The sequence below is a fragment of the Bos grunniens genome, chromosome 21 (genome assembly GCF_055505025.1).
Source record: "Bos grunniens cultivar Pamir isolate PY7600 chromosome 21, Bosgru_T2T1.0, whole genome shotgun sequence".
Lineage (NCBI taxonomy): Eukaryota > Metazoa > Chordata > Mammalia > Artiodactyla > Bovidae > Bos > Bos grunniens.
The window spans coordinates 51,170,264-51,188,636 of NC_141185.1; the positions used below are offsets into that span (position 1 = coordinate 51,170,264).

The window sequence follows — 18,373 nt, forward strand, 5'->3', positions numbered from 1 at the left end:
TCTGCTTACGGGACTTTCCCCAGACCTGGTCTGAGAAAGCTTCTCCCTGTTTTTCTGATACCGCCTGAAAAAAGGCCAAGGGACAGCTTCGAGTACGCCTCAGTTTCCCTGATTTTCAATCAAGAAATTCCAGAGCTCCTCACAGACTGGCACTGGGGGCTATCAGAGATGGCCTTGGGCCAGTAGGAACTGGTTTGAGACTCTATGAAGGTCTCCACTCTCTGTCCCCTCCTGCTGGTGGGAGGGCAAAATGCCAGTCTGGTAAGGAGGCCACACTGGCAACAGGGGGTAAAAGTCTCACCGAGGCCAAGGGAAGGTGGAATGTAAGAGGGAGTCGGGAAAAATTGCCTTTTATAGACACGTTCTTTTCTTTCTTTCTTTTTTTTTTTTGCTTCCAAGTTTACTCACAGCGACAGAGCCACTCGCAGGCGCCCAGCCAGCCTGAGACTGCGCCCGGGTCGGGCCGGTGGCACCCGCATCTCCCCCATCCCCCCGTCTTGTCCGCAAGTTGCATGACCTGCATCGGAATCCACAGGGGGGCGGGGGAGAATCCTTTCAGATGCTGGATGCAGCTGAATTCAGCGTGTTCGCTTCCTCGCCTGCCCTCCTCCAAGTCGGCGAGGAGAGCGCCGCTTTCTTCTGCGTGTGAATGCTGTAGTGTGTCTGCCTGCTCGGACTTTCCTAACCCTTTCTTCTCCTTTCCCACCGCGAATGCTCCGGTTGTCTCAGCAAACATCTCACACTTGGCATTCTGACGTTTGATTAAAAAGAAAAATCGCTACCAAGGCGAAGAACGGGGGCTCGCCTCCTCTCCCGTGGGGAACCGAGCTCGCGTGTCAGGCTGCACCTGCTTTGCGCCCCTACCAGGAAGGGGTGCTTGTGTGGGAGGGAAGGGGGGGAGGTCCTGTGCCCCCGAATCCGGAGAAAGCAGCTCGCCCACCCCCTCGCCCGGCAGCCAGCGCAGCGCACCCGATCGCCGAGCCCGAGAAGCCGGCCTCTGACGGTACTGGCCTGGTGCTTGCCAAAAAATGCCCCTTGCATCTCAATTTCCCCGGCGGTTTTTCTCGCACGCACGGTTCGCCTCGAGCCACCTCGGATCTCCAGTGCAGCCCTTTCGGCGCTAGTTCCTTCCTTCTCGGCTCCCAAGGACGCAAAATCCGCCGCCAAGAAGGCGCAGGGGGCGCGGGGGCACCTACCCAGCCGTGTCCCGCAGTCCCCTCCCAGCCGATCCTAGGTCCCGGAGTCTAGATTACGGAAACGAGTGTCGCGTAGACCGAGGACCGCGCGTTCGTGGCGCGGGTCCCTGGCCCTGGGCGCCTCTCTGGGGTTCCTGTGCGCCCTCGCACTCCCAATCGCCGTCTCCGAGCCTGTGCCCCTCCCCAACCCCAGCCGGGCTTGGGAGCGCTCCCCGGTCACCTCGGCCGCGTTCATTTCACTTCCTTTCGCGGTCCGGATTGCAGCAAAACCGGGCAGCGCGAGGGCCAAAAAGTGGAAAGGAGAGCGCCTTTCCGCGTCGCGCCGCCAGCTCGCCAAGTCCCCCTCCCCAGTCCAGACCCTCGCAATCCCAACTGCAACTTTTCCCCTTCCGTCTGGCTTTTCCCTGGGCTGCGGCGAGCGGGCGCCGGGCCGCTAGGCGTGGAGCGGGCGGTCGCGCGGCTTCGGGTGGCGGTGCGGGCGAGCGCCGGGAGCCGGCGAGTGGGTGGGTGGGTGGGTGGGGAGGAGGGGAGAGGACGGGCGGGGAGAGAGGGAGAGGGGTGTGGGGAGGGGAGTGGGAGAGGGAGGGAGGGGGGAGATTCCGCTCTCTTGCCGCTCCCAGCCGGGGCGGGGGGTGGGGGGGAGGAGGCCGCGAGGAGGGAGGGGAGAGGAGGAGGGAGGGGGAGAGAGGGAGGGGGCCGAGGAAGACGCTCCGATAACCCGTGCGTTTCGTAAGGCTCGGAGCACTTGTGCATTTCTGCAGGCGCGCGGCGAGCCATTCGCCGCGGCTGCTGCGGCTCCGACTGCATCTTCCCCTCCTCCCGGCGCCGGGTGTATGGATGTGTGAGTGTGTGTGAGTGTGTGTATTTTGCAGGTGTGTCCGTTTTAATTCTGCCCAGTAGGTGGGACTTGGTGACTTTCGCACCATATTTTCCTTTTGCCTTTTTTTTTTTGCCTCCCCACCGTCTGTTGCCACCCTGCAAAGTCTCGGAGTCGGAGAGCAGTCGGCTCGCTTCCCGAGCCCCCGGACCCGGCGAGCCGGCGAGCGCCGAGCCGGCCACCATGCCAGGCAGACCGCGGCACTAGGCGCTCCCCGCGGCTCCCACCCAGCGGCGGCGGCGGCGGCCGCGATGGTTTCAGACGCTGAAGGATTTTGCATCTGATCGCACGGCGTTTCAAAGGCAGAGGCCCCCTCCCCCTTCCCCCCTCCCTCGCCGTCTTTGTTTCCTTCCCCCCCAGCTCTCCCCACTCCCCCCACCCCACCCCCTCTCCTCTCCTCCTCCTCTTTTTTAGAAGCAGCGATCGGAGATGGATGTCTCTCTTTGCCCAGCCAAGTGTAGTTTCTGGCGGATTTTCTTGCTGGGAAGCGTCTGGCTGGACTATGTGGGCTCCGTGTTGGCTTGCCCTGCAAATTGTGTCTGCAGCAAGACTGAGATCAATTGCCGGCGACCGGACGATGGGAACCTCTTCCCGCTCCTGGAAGGGCAGGATTCAGGGAACAGCAATGGGAACGCCAGCATCAACATCACGGACATCTCAAGGAATATCACTTCCATGTAAGTCAGGCGGCCGCTCCCCAGCCCCGCCGCCTCTCCCCTCGCTCCGCGTCTCGCTCTCGCCCGCCGGCCCGCAGCCGGGAGCCGGCCCTCCGCCCGCCGCAGCTAGCCGCTGCCCGCCTCCCGCTGGGCGCGCGTTAGGCTCGCTCTGGCTCGGGAGATGCTCCCGGGCTGCGTATTCCAGGTGACTCCGGCCTTGGCGAGGCGTGATCCGGCGATGCGTGTGTGTGTGTGCGTGTGTGTGTGTGTGTGTGTGTGTGCGCGCGCGCGCGCGTGTGTGTGCCTCTCCCCCGAGAGGACCCCAGCGGCCAGGGCACGCGGGACCCGGCTCCCGCCCCCACCCCCCACCCGCTGCGGCTCGTTTCGAGGGTGTGAATCGGGTTCTTGGCCCCCCACTAAATAGCAACAGTTTGGCCACGCTCAAGTGGAATAAAGTAGACGAGGTTCGATTCCCTGGCAGCGGCGCCGGGCAGCGACAGTGGCGGCGGCGGCAGCGCTTAGCCGGGAGGAAAGGTGACAGATAGGGACTGCTCTCGATCCAGCAGAGAGGTTTAACTCTTTCCGTTTGGAAACCTCAAAACACGCCGTCAAGTAAACAAGTTGGAAGCTGGCTGCTCGCTGGGAGACTTTGGACCTGTCGAGGCAGTCATGGACGCCTACCCCTTCCTCTTCCCTCTCGCCCGCCCTCTCCCACCCCATTTTGGGCATTTCCGAGACAGCCACCCCCCCACCCCCTGATTCCCACCCTCATCTGCATCTCGGCGCCTACAGATCCCGTTCCTCTTTGAGCTTTGATAACTGTTCCAGTAATTCCGAGTCAGGCTGCTGAAGGGAGGAGGGAAGGCTTGCGTGTTTGGGAGATGGGGCTTCTTCTGTGATCGTTTATTCGAAAAATCGAACTCCGACTGGCATTTGCTTGGTTCTGCCCCATCTGAGTGAGACCTATGGTAGCCTGCTCTTTTTTTTCTGGGAGGGGGATGGCATTTTTCTTTGGCGGGGTGGGGGTCAGACGCCAGGGCGGAGAGAGGGAGCCTGTCCAGATTCTCTTCCACTGACCTCAGCCAGGTGACCCCCCCCCCCCCGCCCCGCCCCCCGCATCCTACCATCCAGAGAAGGGTGTGGAGGGCATAGTGAGGGTTCAGGAGATAGCTCTCGCCTGTCTCCCCCCCACAAGGCCCCCACTCCTTGGAGACCCCCAGAGTGGGTGGGATGCTGAGAAGCGTTGACACTGAAGTGCTGGCTGGCGTCTGAGGAAGGCATTTGGGCAGATTCAGCCGTGGGAACTGTTCTCCTAAGCATCAGACCTCCCCGTGCCTTGGCCCCCAGTCCGATGGGGCTATAAAGCCAGGAGGAATTGCGGTCCTGCTCACTCCCAAGCCCACCAGCCCTCTTGGCTTAATGGAGACTCTGCTCGTGTTCTTTCAGCTAACAGTTTGAGGGAAGTGTGCAGCTTAGGAGGTGCCCCCTGAATCCTGGCTCAGGAGACAAGCTTGGCCCATATCTTGGCTGGACCATTCACCACCACCCGCCCCCCAACCCAACTTCACCACCTTCAACCCAGCTGGCCCTGGGGTGACAAAATAAACAGCCAAGGGTGGGGTGGAGGGGAGGGCAGGAGAAAAACGGCACGGACTCAGCGCAGCCTCTCCCACCTGCAGGCCACAGCATCTTGGCCTCCCTGAGGATGCAGTGAGGAGGGTGGGAGTGAGACTGCCCCGGAAACTCTGCCTTGGAAGTACCCTGTGGGGCGGGTGTGTGTGGCGGGGTGGGGTGAGGGGTTTCAGGGCAGCCCAGCAGTGGGTTCAGGAGCTCAGGAGCTGGACCTGGGGATTTCCAGGGGATAGGGTGGGTCAAGAGCTGGAGAGATGGTGGCCCGGGTGCCCACCGTGGGTCTCTGGAAGCTGGTGAGCTTCACTCAGCCTGTTCTCTGCTCCAAGGATGTGTGTGTCTGTAGGAAGCCAGTGGGAGGCAGGGAGGGTCACAATCACGTAGGCTTTTCACGGCCACGCAGCAGTCCTCTGAAAAATGGTCCCTCTGAAAAAATGAAGCTTGGGGAGGCAGTTTGACAGGGAAGAGCTGGTTGATCTTTCCAGGCGGAGGGTCTAAGATGGGACTGCTGGAGAGGTCAGTGACGGGAAGGGAGGAAGTGGCTTCTTATCCCCTGTGCCACTGAAGGACCAAAAGGGCAACTGTGGGGACAGGGAGCCAGGAGTAGATTGGGAGTCCCTCTGTGGGGGTCTCCATCCTTGTGTCAGGACTCCAACTCTTTGCCTGGGAGTTGGGACTCCTTTCCTTGAAGACACCCCAACACCTCAGAGCCAGGCAACTGGATTCCCACAGGAGCTGTGCAGAGCGGCAGGTGGGGGAAGGTCAGAGGTCACGGGTAGGATGACCCTTCCTCACCCCTTCTCCCCAGTGCCCTGTTATATCCGTGGCTGGTATGACTGAACTGGGGAAGGGTCCAGCCTCCTGGCCTGGAGGCAGATGACCGTGGAGAGAAGGAGGGGAGGTCTGCTCGCCCTGGGAAGCAGATGTCACCCCTCCGTATCTTACCCCATGAGGGAGGCTCTGGCTGCCAAATGGCTCCTGGGGGCGCACAGCCCCAAGCAGTGAGCCAGGCTTAGACCTCTGCAGGGCTGAGGTCCCACCCCAAAGCCCAGGCCCCCCACTCTGCAGGGCTGCGCATGGAGGCTTGAGGGCAGACAGGAGCCCTCTGGGCAGAAGAGGGGGCCTTCATTTAGTGGGACCTGGGAGGGGGGCTTCACTCCAACCCTGGGCTTTGCTGGAAAGGAATGTGTTCTTCAGATGTCTGATGGTATCAGAGATAAGGTGTCAAAGGGGTACCCCAGCCCTCCATCAGCCTGAAGCCCTTAATGCTGCTGTATGTCTGGGGGTGCAGCTTGGACAGGCTCTGGGGGCTGAGGAAGAGGCTGGGGCACATTCTGGAGTTCCAGCAGCCTTAGCTAAGGGAATCAGGGGTGACTGCCACCCAGCCACCCGCCTGTTCCTGGGGCTCTGGGGTCCTGAGGTTTCTCCTTCAGGTGCTGAACTGATGACACCTGAGTTTTCAGAGGAACTAGAGGTTTCCTGTGGTCCTTCCTCTTTGGGCTGGCATGTGGGTTGGTTCCTGCCTCCCCCGTGGGAGGCTGACTGAGGGTGCCTCTGATGGGGAGTTGGCAGCCCCACCGGCATCAGGAGGAGATCAGATGCAAGGCCTCAAGGCAGACGCGTGAGTCTCACCTCTGTCCCTCCCCAAGCGCCCTCCCTTTTGGCCTCTTTCTGTTCAGAAGGCCAGTCCCTCTGTGGTTGAAGCTCCTGACATACAGTAACCTTACCTAGAAGGGTCCATGCGCAGCCGCGCCCAAGCCGGCTCTGACGTCACAAAGGCAGAAGGGTGGTGGCGGGGAGGGGGGCCGTCTGGGCGTCTGGAGACCAAGCCTGCCTGGGGCTGGGTTGGAACCGTGCATCCTCAGGCTGTTAGAAAGACCAGGGAAAGAAGACAGCATCTCTGGGCTGGGTGTTCTTTGGCTTGAGAAGAACATGGGCTCTTGGCTGGGACCCTGAGCCACCAGTGGGGCCCCTGGCGTTTCCAGGGCTCTGGTCCCTTTATTTCCTCTGTCTTCCTGGAAGGCCCTCCCCTGTCTGGGTGAAAGATCATTTGGGGCTTCGCTTGCTGCTACACTGACTCCTTGATTCTCAGTCTTTCTGAGGGTCATGGGCAGAGCCAGCCTTGACAGTTACCAGTGAGAACCGGATTGTAGGCAGCGGTGGGAGCCAGGCCCCAAGAACATCATGGGGCTCACTCAGAAGCCCCCAAACTGAGGCTAGGCCTGAGGGAGGTAGACAGAGATGTTAAGGGTTTTGGGGGTGAAATTTAGAAGGGGGAGTGGGTATAGCCCTGGAGAGAAGCTGGGGACCGTGGACTGCAGAGGTCCCGAGCTTTTGTGTGGACGCCAGGCTGTGGGAGGGGGGTTCCAGGCATTCCCTGGAGGACCCTCCCGGGAGCCAGAACCCTGAGCCCAGCTCAGTCTTCTGAGGAGCACCCTGGGGCCCAGGACATCCATCTTGCAGCTCCAGGGGACCTAGCATGTGACAGTTTTGGATAAAACCAGCCCAGCCTGGCCCTAGCTTTGAGAGAGCTAGCCCCCTGAGGGCTGAGCCTGGAACTCGGTTGTCAGCTCAGCATCCTGCAAGTGGCGGACCACTCTCGTGCATAGCGGAAGTGGAACGCTGAGACTGTGCAGGGGGAGGGCCCTGATGCCACCTCCATTCTTGCCCCACTGGTCTCTGCCTGCTGCCCCCTCCTCTTTGATTGTTGGGGGCGGACTCGGCCCCTGCCCCAGCTGGCCCTTTGCCGAGAGTGTGGGTAACCTGTGACCCTCCCTTGGGGTGGATTTTGACCCCAGGCTCATGGCATCTCTGCTGCTGCCTGGGTCCCCCATCTTGAGGGCTGCATCCAGTGGCTTATCCTGGGACTACAGACACCATTTCCAGCCTCCCTTTGGGGTGTCCAGTTGGCCAGTGGAAGGGTAGGGTTAGAGAAAGGGATGGGTCATGTGAGTCAACCCCCCTAGATTGTCCCTTACCCTCTGTGGACCACGATAGAAGACTGTAGCCTTTCTGAGCCTGGAAATTCAACTATGAATTGAGACCATGGGGCAGTGTCCTTTCCGGCTTGAACATATGCCATCCCAGGGCCCAAGGAGGCTCTGCTGGACCACTTCTAAGGGCACCACCCCTGGGCTTGGTGCTGACCCCCATGATGCCACCCTGAGGAGGGCAGCAGGTGTCCCCTTGCTGGCCATTGTCTCCCCTTCCTTCCCCGTCCACCTCTGGAGGACTCTGGGCTCCCCAGTGTGGAGTCAACTGCCAAGACCAAGTGTCATGCTTAGCAAGAATGCACTGAAGCCTGTGGACTCTCACTGGAGGCCTCTCATGAGCCCCGCTTCTGTACCGTGAGCTCAAGGCGGGGAGATAGCCCCTGCCAAGCTTCAGCTCCTTGCCCAAGCAGGGGCCTCTGCTGGGTGTGAGAAGAAAACGTTAGAACTTCTATTTCAAGTTATTCTCGTTGAGAAAGGGGAATATTTAATATTTAATGTATGGATGGAAGATGTATAAGCATATAATTTAGTAAATAGGCATGTTTGGAGGTTACATGATGAAATTTTTATTGCTTAAGCATGCATAATTAGAAAAGCTCAGGGCCTGCTGTTGGGATTGGCAGGGCCTGGGCCAGCACTAGGAGAGGTGGTCCTGAAGCCCTGGCTCCCCTTCTTGGCTCTGTCCCAAGGGAAGGTTGATGAATTGGCAGGGGGAGCCGTGGTGTGGGAGGAGGGGGCAGGCGGGCTGGCAGGGGGATCAGGATTCCTAGGCCCCCTAGACCCGAGGCCAGGCCAGTGCTCAAAAGACAGTCTCCAGTAGCCCTCCGGGTCCTGCCCTTTGTCCCTTGTAGCAAATCCTTCACCTCCATGAATCCACCCTATTCATTTCTGCCTTGGTTTCCAGTTTCCAGTTGTTCATTTATTTTTGCCACAGCTCCTTGAAGAAGCAGGGATTATTAGCCCTATTTTCTTGATTTACCAAACAAAATGAAGGGGAGAACTTGAGTGTCTCACAGAAGGAAAGATCTGGAAGAGCCTTGAGCCCCCCGCTACCCACCTCTCCTCCGGCCCCCAACCATGCTCCCTTCATGGCCTCTCTGGCTCCCCAGTCAGGCAGATCGTTTTTATCCAGGAAGTTCCTTTTCTGCCTAGGGGCAGCATTAAGGCAGCAGCCCATCTGGGAGGGCCTTGTGGAGGGCAGTTGAGTGTCCTGGCAGCTGGGTCTAAGTGTGGCCTGAGTGAAGGCTGGACTTGGGCCCCCGGCTCTACCAATGACCCACTGAGCCCTCAGCTCAGGTCATCTGTCATCCCTTGAGCATTGCTGGCCTCCACTTTGAGAAACACAAACGCTCCAGGGCCGGGCATGCCTGCAACTCCTCTTTGATGGATTCGCTCATTAGACCATCAGGGATGAAGACTCCAGAAGCCCAACGCCCAGTGGAACCCTCACAAGGATCCTCACATTTCTGCCTACCCTCTGAGGGCAGGGCCTCCTGGAATTCAGAGCTGGAAGGGACCTCTTGAGTCAGCTTCTCCCTTATGTTCCCTGCAAGGGTCCCAGGAGAGGCACAGAGAGGGGCAGGGAGTTGTGGGCCCTCTCGGGCTGCTGGAGGACGTGCCTGCCCAGGTGCCAGCCCATCTTCTCCCACTCGGCTCTGGCAGTCTCTCCGGGCACTCTGTCAAAGCCGGAGCCTCGCCCACGACTGTGTCTCCCTCTGGGGTGATGATTCCAAATCTAGGGTCCCCAGAGGCAGCAACTATGCAAGGCTGGCAGCCCTAGGCTCTTCGCAGCCTGCAGCCCACGCCAATTAGAACCACATTGAGGCCTCTGCTGAGCTCTATTTACATAGAGGGCTCCAGGATCTGTGGGTGCAGTCGGCTTGGAGCCTGTCCTTTCTGACTTCCCCTTTGCCCCCGTCCTCGCATCTGACTTGTCCCATCGAAAGTGTGCCCCATTTGGGTGGCGGAAGATTCAGGATTCTCTCCCCAGACAGAATCATCCAGTAGGGAGTAGAAGGTGGCAGCTGGTTTCCCCATCAGCTCTCCGAGACCTGGCCTTTTCCTAGCTCTGGACAAACCCCTTTCCTTCTCTGGGCATCAGTTGCCTTCTCTCTGAGATAAGAATAATAATTACAACTACGGTTATAGCAGCACTCTGAGAGTCAGTGGCCTGTGTCATGCCGGGTAAAGGGAAAGCTATCGATACTAGTGGTAACTCATGACAGCACCTACTATGTTCCAGACACTGTTCCAAGCACTTCAGGGGCAATAAATACCCCATCATGGCCTCACACCAATTCTCTGAGATAAGCACTATTATGAATCCCATTTTACAGATGGGAAAAACAAGTCCAGAGTTGGCATGTGACCCTCGTCCTTTCACACAGCCAATCAGTGGCAAAGGAGTCTGACATTCAGTGTTGCCTATTCTCTTTTGCAGTACCCTTTATGCATGTGAATATATACAGCTATACACATGCATTCATGAATCTATGACCATCCAGATAAATTAATCATAAAGTAAAAGGTTTTTGAAAAATGATTTTATGAAGGTTTAGGAGGATCCTTTATAATTGTCCAGTTCCCTAACTCCCCTGGCTGGGCTTGGAGAGGAAGGCGAATGACAGAGTGGTGGGTCTGGTGTTGGCCAGTCTGCCGTGGCCAGTGCTGACACAGACAGGATGTAATGATGGGGGAGACTTGGGGTCCTCCTGCCCTGTTCCCGACAGCAGCCTCCCCAAGGCCGTGTCTCAGCCAAGCCCTCTCCCCAGACCTCCTTGGCCACCCCCTGGTGTCCCGGTTTCTGAAGTCAGGTCAATTCCCCTAGGAGACCAGGTGCCAGCTGAGACTGGCGGAGATTCAGGAAGCTGGCCGCTGGGTCCCTGCCAGCTCCGCTCTGGGCTGAGACACGGTCAGCAGGACTGTGTCCCCGATTGCCCATGGCCAGAGACAGCCTGGATGGAAGAGCGGAGGGTGGGGCGGCTTCTCCCAGTTCAAGTTTGGAGTTCTAAGGCTGCCACTGGATGTGGAGCACAAGGGGATGTCTGGTGTCTCCATCTCGAGCTAGAAGCTGATGTTTAGAGCATCTTCCTGGAGGGTGAATTCTAGTTCTTCCTGATGTTTCTGTTGCCTCCTCCTCAAATGAGCAGCCTTTACCTCCCTCTGCCCTTTCTCTTCTTGGAGAAGGAGATGGCCAACCCACTCCAGTATTCTTGCCTGGAGAATCCCATGGACGGGGGAGGCTTGGCGGGCTACACTCTCTGGGGTAGTGAAGAGTCAGACAGGGCTGAGCGACTCACACACACACACCCTTACTCTTGCCCTGTGTCTCAGTCCCCCTTGCCCAGGGATGCTCTGTCTCTCTATAGGGATGAACATGGGGAGCGGGTGGTTCCAGTTGTCCCCAGGGAGCGAGCTGGGGTCCCAGCAAACTGCTGAGACTGCAGGGCAGGAGTCTGTGGAAACACCCCATTTTGCTGCTGCTTGGCTTGAAGAGTTCACCCAATCTGGGAGTCCCTCAGTTTCCCCTTCTGGGAGCTGGGATCACCTCTAGAAATGGGAGCCTGTCTCCCTCTCGGGGTCACTGCCAGGTCAGGGCGATCACACGCACACTCCATAGACTCCCAAGCGCTAGGGCGCCATGTTGGTTGTTTTCATTTATAGATGTCTGGGAGTGTTTTTGAATTATGACAAAAGATCAAGACTTTGTAACCATAAATCATGACCTGGAAAGGGGCTCAGGAACAATTGGGGCCAAACCCTGTTTTACAGAGCGGGAACCTGAGGCTCCAGAGAAATGAATAGACTGGACTCAGTCACCCAGCGAGTTTCTAGCACTGCGAGACCAGAACGCACAAGGCCGCCTCCCCAGCTGGTGAGGCTCTCGTCCTCCCGCCCTCTGCTAGCATCTGCTCTGGGGCTGAGGGATCTAGGCTCTTCCAGAGGCAGGGAAAGGAGCCCTTAGACTCCTGCAAAGAGAGAGGGGATGAAGGGAGCAGTCTTAGACTCGCAGTCCTAATCTGGGCTGCCTCCCACGGTAAAACGGGCTGTCTGCGCGCATCGGGGGCGTCTTTGCGCACGCACAACTGCATCTCTTCCGTGTTCTCTGCACATCACGACTGAGGTCCCCGTAAACAAGCCTTAACGCCTTTGGCTTCCTGCCTGCCGAGATCGTCTGCGTCTAGGCTCCCGGGGGCCACCAGAGGGCAGTGCTGCGCACGAGACGATCCACGGCTGCCTTTGCCTGGAGCTGGGGTTGCGGCTCTCTAGTCCGGCGAGATGCTCACTGGCTGGCCTGGCTTGCAGAGCCTTTCTTGAGCAGGGAGGTAGGTCTCTCCCCTAGGCGGGGCCTCCCTCAGCAGAGCTGGTCCTGCCTGCACCATATCTGCAGCCCAGGCACGTGAGTCTCCTGGACCTGAGTTTCCCCCGGGAGGCGGCTGGGAGAGTGCCTTGGGTGAAGGATGTCCGCTGGAGCGCCCTCCTTCCCTCCAAGTCTGTCTGAGCAACAGCAGGAGGGGTCAGTCATCTGCTCAGGGGTAATGGAGATGAATGAACGGGGGATGGTTCCTGCCCAGGAAGATCAGTCTTGATGGGGACACAGAGAGGCTGACAGAAGGCTATGATGTGGGGTTAGTGTCATGGGAGAAGGGAGCCTTATGACCTCCAAGGCATCTCTCCCCTTTCTCTCCCTGCATCCCACCCCCGCCCGGTCCCACTCCTAAGTGTTGGAATGAATTACACACCGAGTAACTGCTCAGGAATTACAAGGCCCTGATATTTACCAGACGTGAGAGCTTGGTGCTGTCTCTCAACCTCTCTAGACCATCACTGTTCTCAGAGACACCCATCTACATTGGTGGGTATCAACGTGCTTTGCAAACCGGGGTCCTGGGCCCTCCTTGGATTGGCTTGTCGTTGTTCAGTTGCGAAGTCGTGTCCAACTCTTTGTGACTCCATGGACTGTAGCCCATTAGGCTCCTCAGTCCATGGGATTTCCCAGGCAAGAATACTGGAGTGGGTTGCCATTTCCTTCTCCAAGGATCTTCCCAGATCAGGGATCGAACCCATGTCTCTTGCATTGGCAGGCGATTCTTTATCCCTGAGCCACGGGGGCCTATTTTTGTCCTGTGCATGCTTTGGGCTCTTTTCTGGCTGTTCCAGGCAGTCTCGTATCTGAGCGGGTGCCGTCTTGTTCTGTGCACTAGTTGGTACGTGAAGGAGCTTTGTCCCACAGTTACCAGTTTTGGAGATGGGATCTCTCACTTTCATGGTGGGACCTGGGCCCATGGGCTGGGTGGGGCCTGCAGCTCTGCCCTGAGGGCCATCTCCTGGCTGCTGGACCCCAGGCTGCAGGTAGGACCCTCTCTGTTGTGGTCAGTCTTTCCCCATCTACTTATTTCTGATACTTTTTAATTGAGGCTGATCCTCTGAAGAGCAGGGATAAAGATAACATTTATGGCTGTCCTACTGGGTGGGAGAGTATTTGCCTGTATAACCTTGCTTATGAGCGGCATCTGCTAAATGAAGCTTGTGTTCGCAAGCCTGCCTCTTCCCAACTGTGTGACCCTGGGCTGGCTACTTTTTTGATCACAGTTTCCTCATTGGAAATAATACTGATAAGATTTTGATGAGAATGTGCACACACATGTGCGCGTGCGTGTGTGTGTAGAACTCTTAATGCTGGTCTCTCTCATTTTCTTCTTCTCAGTACCATTCTCCAGAACGTCACCCACAGGCATGGATGCTTGTAATGACCCTCGTCTGCTCTTCCTGAGTCCAGTCTCCCCTCCTCCCAGCCCATCCTACACACTGTACCAGATGCATGTTTTATTTATTTTTTTCTTAAAAATTTTTTTAAATTGGAGGATAATTGCTGTACAATATTGTGGTGGTCCCTGCCATCCATCAACATGAATCAGTCATTATATATATCCCCCCTCCCTCTTGTGCTTCCCTTTCCCCACTCCATCCCTCTAGGTCGTCACAGAGTGGGCTGGGCTCCCTGTACCGTTCAGCAGCTTCCCACTAATCATCTGTCTTACGCACTATAGTGTATATATGTCAGCGCTACTTTCTCAGTTTGTCCTACCCTGAATCAGTCTTTTAAACCTAGGTCTTCCATTAGAACAATTCTTGGGCCCTGATATTTTCAATGGCTCTTTTGTCTGAAAGGCAACTCAGTGTCATAGGGAGAGTAGTGGCTTCTTTGGCCAGATCGCCTTCAGTTTAAATCCTGGCGCTGCAGCTGCTGCTGCTGTGTGAGCTTAGGCAGGTTACCTAACCTTTCTGAGCCTCCATCTTTTCATCTGAAAATTTAGGTTTCCTAGATCCACCTTCCTAGAGCAGCTGATTAAAGGATGTTGCAGTAGGTACTTGGGATCTGGTGGGTACACAGAGGCCAAACTGGCAAATATACAAGTCAAGTCTCTCAGAGGTGAAGGGCAGGGGTATTTCTGGGTCCGTGAAAAGTGGGAATAGATAGGAGCTGGGACCTGGGCCAGAGTATAAGGAGGCAGCAGAATGATCAAGGTGGCGTGTAGTTGGGAAAGTGTCGGGGTGGCTGAGTGAGGCACGCGTCGGCTCAAGAGCAGGGAGGCCGTTAGGGTTGCTACTGATGACATCAGTTGGGAAACCAAGTGGCAGGGCCTGCCTGCCCCACTCCTCAGCCTTGGAAGTTTAGGTGCCAGGAACCTCCATGCAGGGAAACTCAGGAGCACCCAGTCCCTTGCGGCTGTTGTTCTGTGCGGTTTTGCTGCTCTTCTTGTCCAGTGTAGCTTCTGGCTCTCTGGATGATTCTCTTCCAGTTATTGTAATTGACGAGGCTTGTCAGCTACAGATGGGGTTCCAGGACCAGCCCTGGGAGAAAGAATGTATAAGTTCGATGGGAAAGGGAATGTAAGTGTAAATTCCCTCCCATTAAGAGCCTTCCATGCACATTCATTCCAGTTCCATGATCAGCCACAAGAGGGCACTAGACCACGATTTCTGCAGGGAGGGAGGCGCTAGTCGTCCGGCCCTAATATGCTCACCAGGTGGCTCAGGGGTAAAGAATCGGCCTTGGATGGCAAAACCGACTCAATGGGCATGAGTTTGAGCAAACTCCTGGAGATGGTGAAAGACAAGGAAGCCTGTTGTGCTGCAGTCTATGGGGTTGCAAAGAGGTGCACACGACTGAGCAACCAAACAACAGCAACAACAATGCAGGAGACTTGGAAGACACGGGTTCAATCTCGGGATCAGAAGGTCCCCTGGAGAAGGAAATGGCACCCCACTCCAGTATTCTTGCCTGGGAAATCCCATGGACAGAGGAGCCTGGCGGGCTACAGTCTGGAGCTGCAAAGAAGCAGACCCGCCTGAGCGACGGAACAACAACAACAAATATGATTGTGCCTTTGAATGAAACTGCACTTAGTCCCTCCCAGCACCTCTGCAGAGCATGGCAAGCCCGCTTGATTTACCCCGAACCCCCGACCCCGAGTCTGGTGTCTCAAGGGAGGCCAAAGTGCGTAGTGAATGGGCATGAAATTTGGTGTCAAACTTGGGTTCCAGTCCTTGTCCTCCTTTTTGCTTGTTTTTTTTTTTTTTTTTGAACTTTGAATAAGTTAATTTCTAAGGGTTTCCTTTTCTTCACTTGCAAAGTCAGGTGTTGCTGGGAGGTGTTCCTGTGAGAATTAAATTACATGATGTGTGTCAACTGTCTGGAACATGTTGGATACTCCATGATGGACCATCTCTTCGTTTCTGGAAGAAGGGTGAAATTAGGGCACAGTGCAGGAGATGTTTATGGGATCCTGTTCGCCTGGGGGGAGCAATAGCGGGGTGGTGGGTCATTTTACTCCCCAAGGAGCCCTCTATGGTTCCAGTTCATTAGGGGCAGCAGTGACACCAAGTGGCCAGAATGGAGAACAGCAGAGTCTTCTGACCTGGCGGGATGGCGGTGGTGGGCATCATTGGGCAGATGAGACTGACTCTGCATCAGGCATCAGACGACCCATCAGTTGAATTTCTCTCCCCTTCCGATGCCAGCAGCTAGAGATGGTCCTCTGAGGACACGAGTGTGATGATGGCCATGGGCCATGTTTGCTGCTGAGTCTGTGTACCTGCCTGACTTCATTGTGGCCAGCCAATTCCAGCGTCCAACAGCCAGACCCTTCCTGGTGTTTTCCTTGGGTGTTGACTCTTCTTGAGATGCTTTCATCCTGGGTCTATCTGATTGGGCTCAGCGATGAGATGCAGGATCTCTGAGGCTCAGTGTGTTTATCTGGAAAACAGGGTGGGGGCGGATGGTTGGTCTGGTTGATGGGGAGGGCTCGTCTAGCTTGGATTTGAGTGTCAGACATTATTTCATATTCTTTACTCAGTGTGTGTGCATTCGTGTGTGTGTGTGTGTGTGTGCGCACGGGCATCTGTGTGTCTAGGGGTGTGGGATGACGTGGGAAGGATTTACTTTAGGCTTTCCTGGTGCAGAAACTCCAGCCCAGAGAAGGAAAGGGCTTCCCCCCACGGAGGCGTGGCTCTGAGGCTGGAATCGGGGTGCCGCTGGCTCCTCATCTTTTGTAGCTTCTTTATTATCCACCTGAGATCCAGGAGGGAGCCTTGGCAGACACACCAGGCTCAGGAAGTTATTTAATATCAGCTTTGCTCCAGATTGTGTTTCTGACTCCTTGCCACCTCCTAAGTGGCAGTCATTTTAACAAATGTGGCGACAAGACACCAAGTGGGAAATAACATGAGGGATGGGGAGGGGGCAGGGCATGGGGGAGGGGTGGAATCCTAGTCCCTAGGCAGAAACCTTGTCTTGGAGGCCCTGGGAATGCGCGAGGGCTCCTGGAAGCCCCTGGCAGTGAAGAGGAGGGCGTGGAAAGAGGTGCCTGGCTTTCTGGAGCATGTGGCCTGTGGCCCAAGTGTTCCCTGTTGCCTAGGAGCTTCCTGTGTCCTCTGGGGGAGTCTGGCTCCTGTCCCTGGGCGGGAGTTGAAGGGGGAGGCCTTGTGCTCTGCCTACTCAAAGGACTGACTCCCAAGTGCATAACAGACTGTCGATAGGGGCCTGGCGCTGGTGTGTGTTCCCCTCGCCGTGGAGACTGAGCTGTGTCTGGCCCCAGGCTATGGGGGCCCAGGTGTCTAGCTGCCCGCCTCACCCACCCAGGCCCGGCCCTCTTGGGGAAGCATGGGCAGAGGCACTGGCTGGGCTGGCAGGCCCAGGAGAGAAGGGGCCAACCCTTTTTGTCCCAGCCCTGGACTCCAGCCATGAGCCAGGCATGGTGCTCAGCCTTGGGATGGAACCCTCAAACGCAGAAGGCCGTGGCCCCTCTCTCTTGGAGTTTAGAGTCAAGTCAGGGTGGCAGCTCTGAGGGCTGTCTCAAGAGAAGCAGGGAAGAATTTTAGAAAATGTATTTAATGGAAAATTTGAAAGAAAAGCATAGAGATGTGAAAATAGAGCTTCCCCAGGAGGAAAGGGGATGGCTTTTTCTAAATGGAGATTTAAAAATTCTAGATATACCTGCTTTCGACTTCATCTGATTGGACACAGTAGCCTTGGCCGTGACCTTGACTCATCGTCCTGCTGTCTGTCCACAGAGACCCCGTGGGATCGTAGGGCAAGTCGCAAACAGAAGTCAGGAGAGGAGAATTGTGTTTCTCCTCTTGTCACTTTCTGATTGTAAGAGACAGAGATTTGGGGGCCGGTGGTTCACAGGGAAGGTGACCCCGGGGCATCCTGGGGGAGGGAGTGAGCTGGAGAGGGAGGAAGCCAAGAACATCGGGTTCCGGGAGGTGTCGCTGAGCCTCTCCCCAGGCACTTGCTCATTTCCTGATTTCTGCATTTATTCAGCATGTTTATTTGAGAGCCGCTGCTGGGCTGGCCCCTTTTGTGAGAGCTAGGAAAACCACAGGCAGTGCTTGCCGGGCAGCTGGGTCTGTGTTCTCCCCGTAGTTACAGGATGTGTAAGGTCAAGCCCCCTTTTCTTTCCACCTGGAGTTGACCTTCGGGCTCTGGGGAAGGTGGGCTGGGGTGCCGAGTGTGTGGCCAGGTCCCCTTGGGCCCCCAGGCCGAGTTCCTGGGAGAAGGTTTCGTCAGAGGGTGACCGGGGGTGGGGGTGGCTCAGGTGATGGAGTGAGCGCCTGGGAGAGCAAGTGAAGACTGGCTTCACGTGTTGGTCCGGGACTGAGCCCAGCTTCCCTCCGGCAGCACCAAGTTGACCCTCTGCCCAGCCCATCGGGGGCCTGCCCTTCTTCTCAGCCCAGAGCCATTCCCCAGGCCTGGGGAAGCTGCAGTGGAGGAGGAATGACTTATCCCCTCCTGCAGGCGTCATGATCCAGGGTCACGTCCTGTCTCCATGGAAACGGCTGCTCCACTCTTTCCTGCTCCCTATCCTAGCCCGGCTACTGGCAGGTGACTCACCTGTTTCCTGGACTCTAATCAGGAGTATTCTGACCTTGGAACTCCACCCTGTTATCTTCCCAGGTGCCTGCCCAGGTGGGTCACTGGGCAGAGAGGGTGCTCAGCCAGCATCTTAGTCCCGTAGAGACTCCCTGGCACCGACGTGCCCTGGCTGGCATTAGGCTCCTGGACCTTTCCTCTCTGTGTGTGCAGAGGGCCGTAGCTGGCACCTCACAGGGACTCAGAAGAGACTTGTTGAATGGAATGGGCTCATTCCTGCCAGAATCTCTCACAGACCCACTGCAGATCCCAGCTTGTGGGCTCGCGTACACCTGCCTGGAGCACAGAGCACCTTGTTCTCATGGCTCCCGCACCTCTGTGGGCCCCAGCTTTGCCTTCAGCAGAGCAGCTGCTGGAGGAATCTTCTAGGGAAACTTGACTGATGACGGGGAAGGGCAGGCACTGTGCGGTGACCAGGTCCCGGGTGCTGTTCTCAGGACAGTCTGTTTTTTTTTTAAATTTATTTTTTAATTGAAGTACAGTTGATTTACAGTGTCGTTTGATTTCTGCTGTAGAGCAGAGTGGCTCAGTTGCACACAGATACACGTTCTTTTTATATATGGGACGATCTGATTCTAATCCTG

General features: G+C 56.7%; 1 protein-coding gene across 5 annotated transcripts in view; it reads left to right on the forward strand.

Moving 5' to 3' along the window:
* Positions 1-2,444: 2,444 nt before the first annotated feature.
* Positions 2,445-18,373, forward strand: part of NTRK3 (neurotrophic receptor tyrosine kinase 3) — a 422,363-nt gene continuing 406,434 nt past the window's right edge. For 4 of the 5 annotated variants that reach the window (XM_086364673.1, XM_086364674.1, XM_086364676.1 and 1 more), the window contains exon 1: positions 2,445-2,750. In XM_086364673.1, the coding sequence (XP_086220799.1) occupies positions 2,503-2,750 (248 nt within the window). In that variant the 5' untranslated portion in view covers positions 2,445-2,502. Of the gene's footprint in view, positions 2,751-11,637; positions 11,677-18,373 lie in introns of those variants that run through there. The other variant, XM_086364675.1, reaches the window with a different exon arrangement.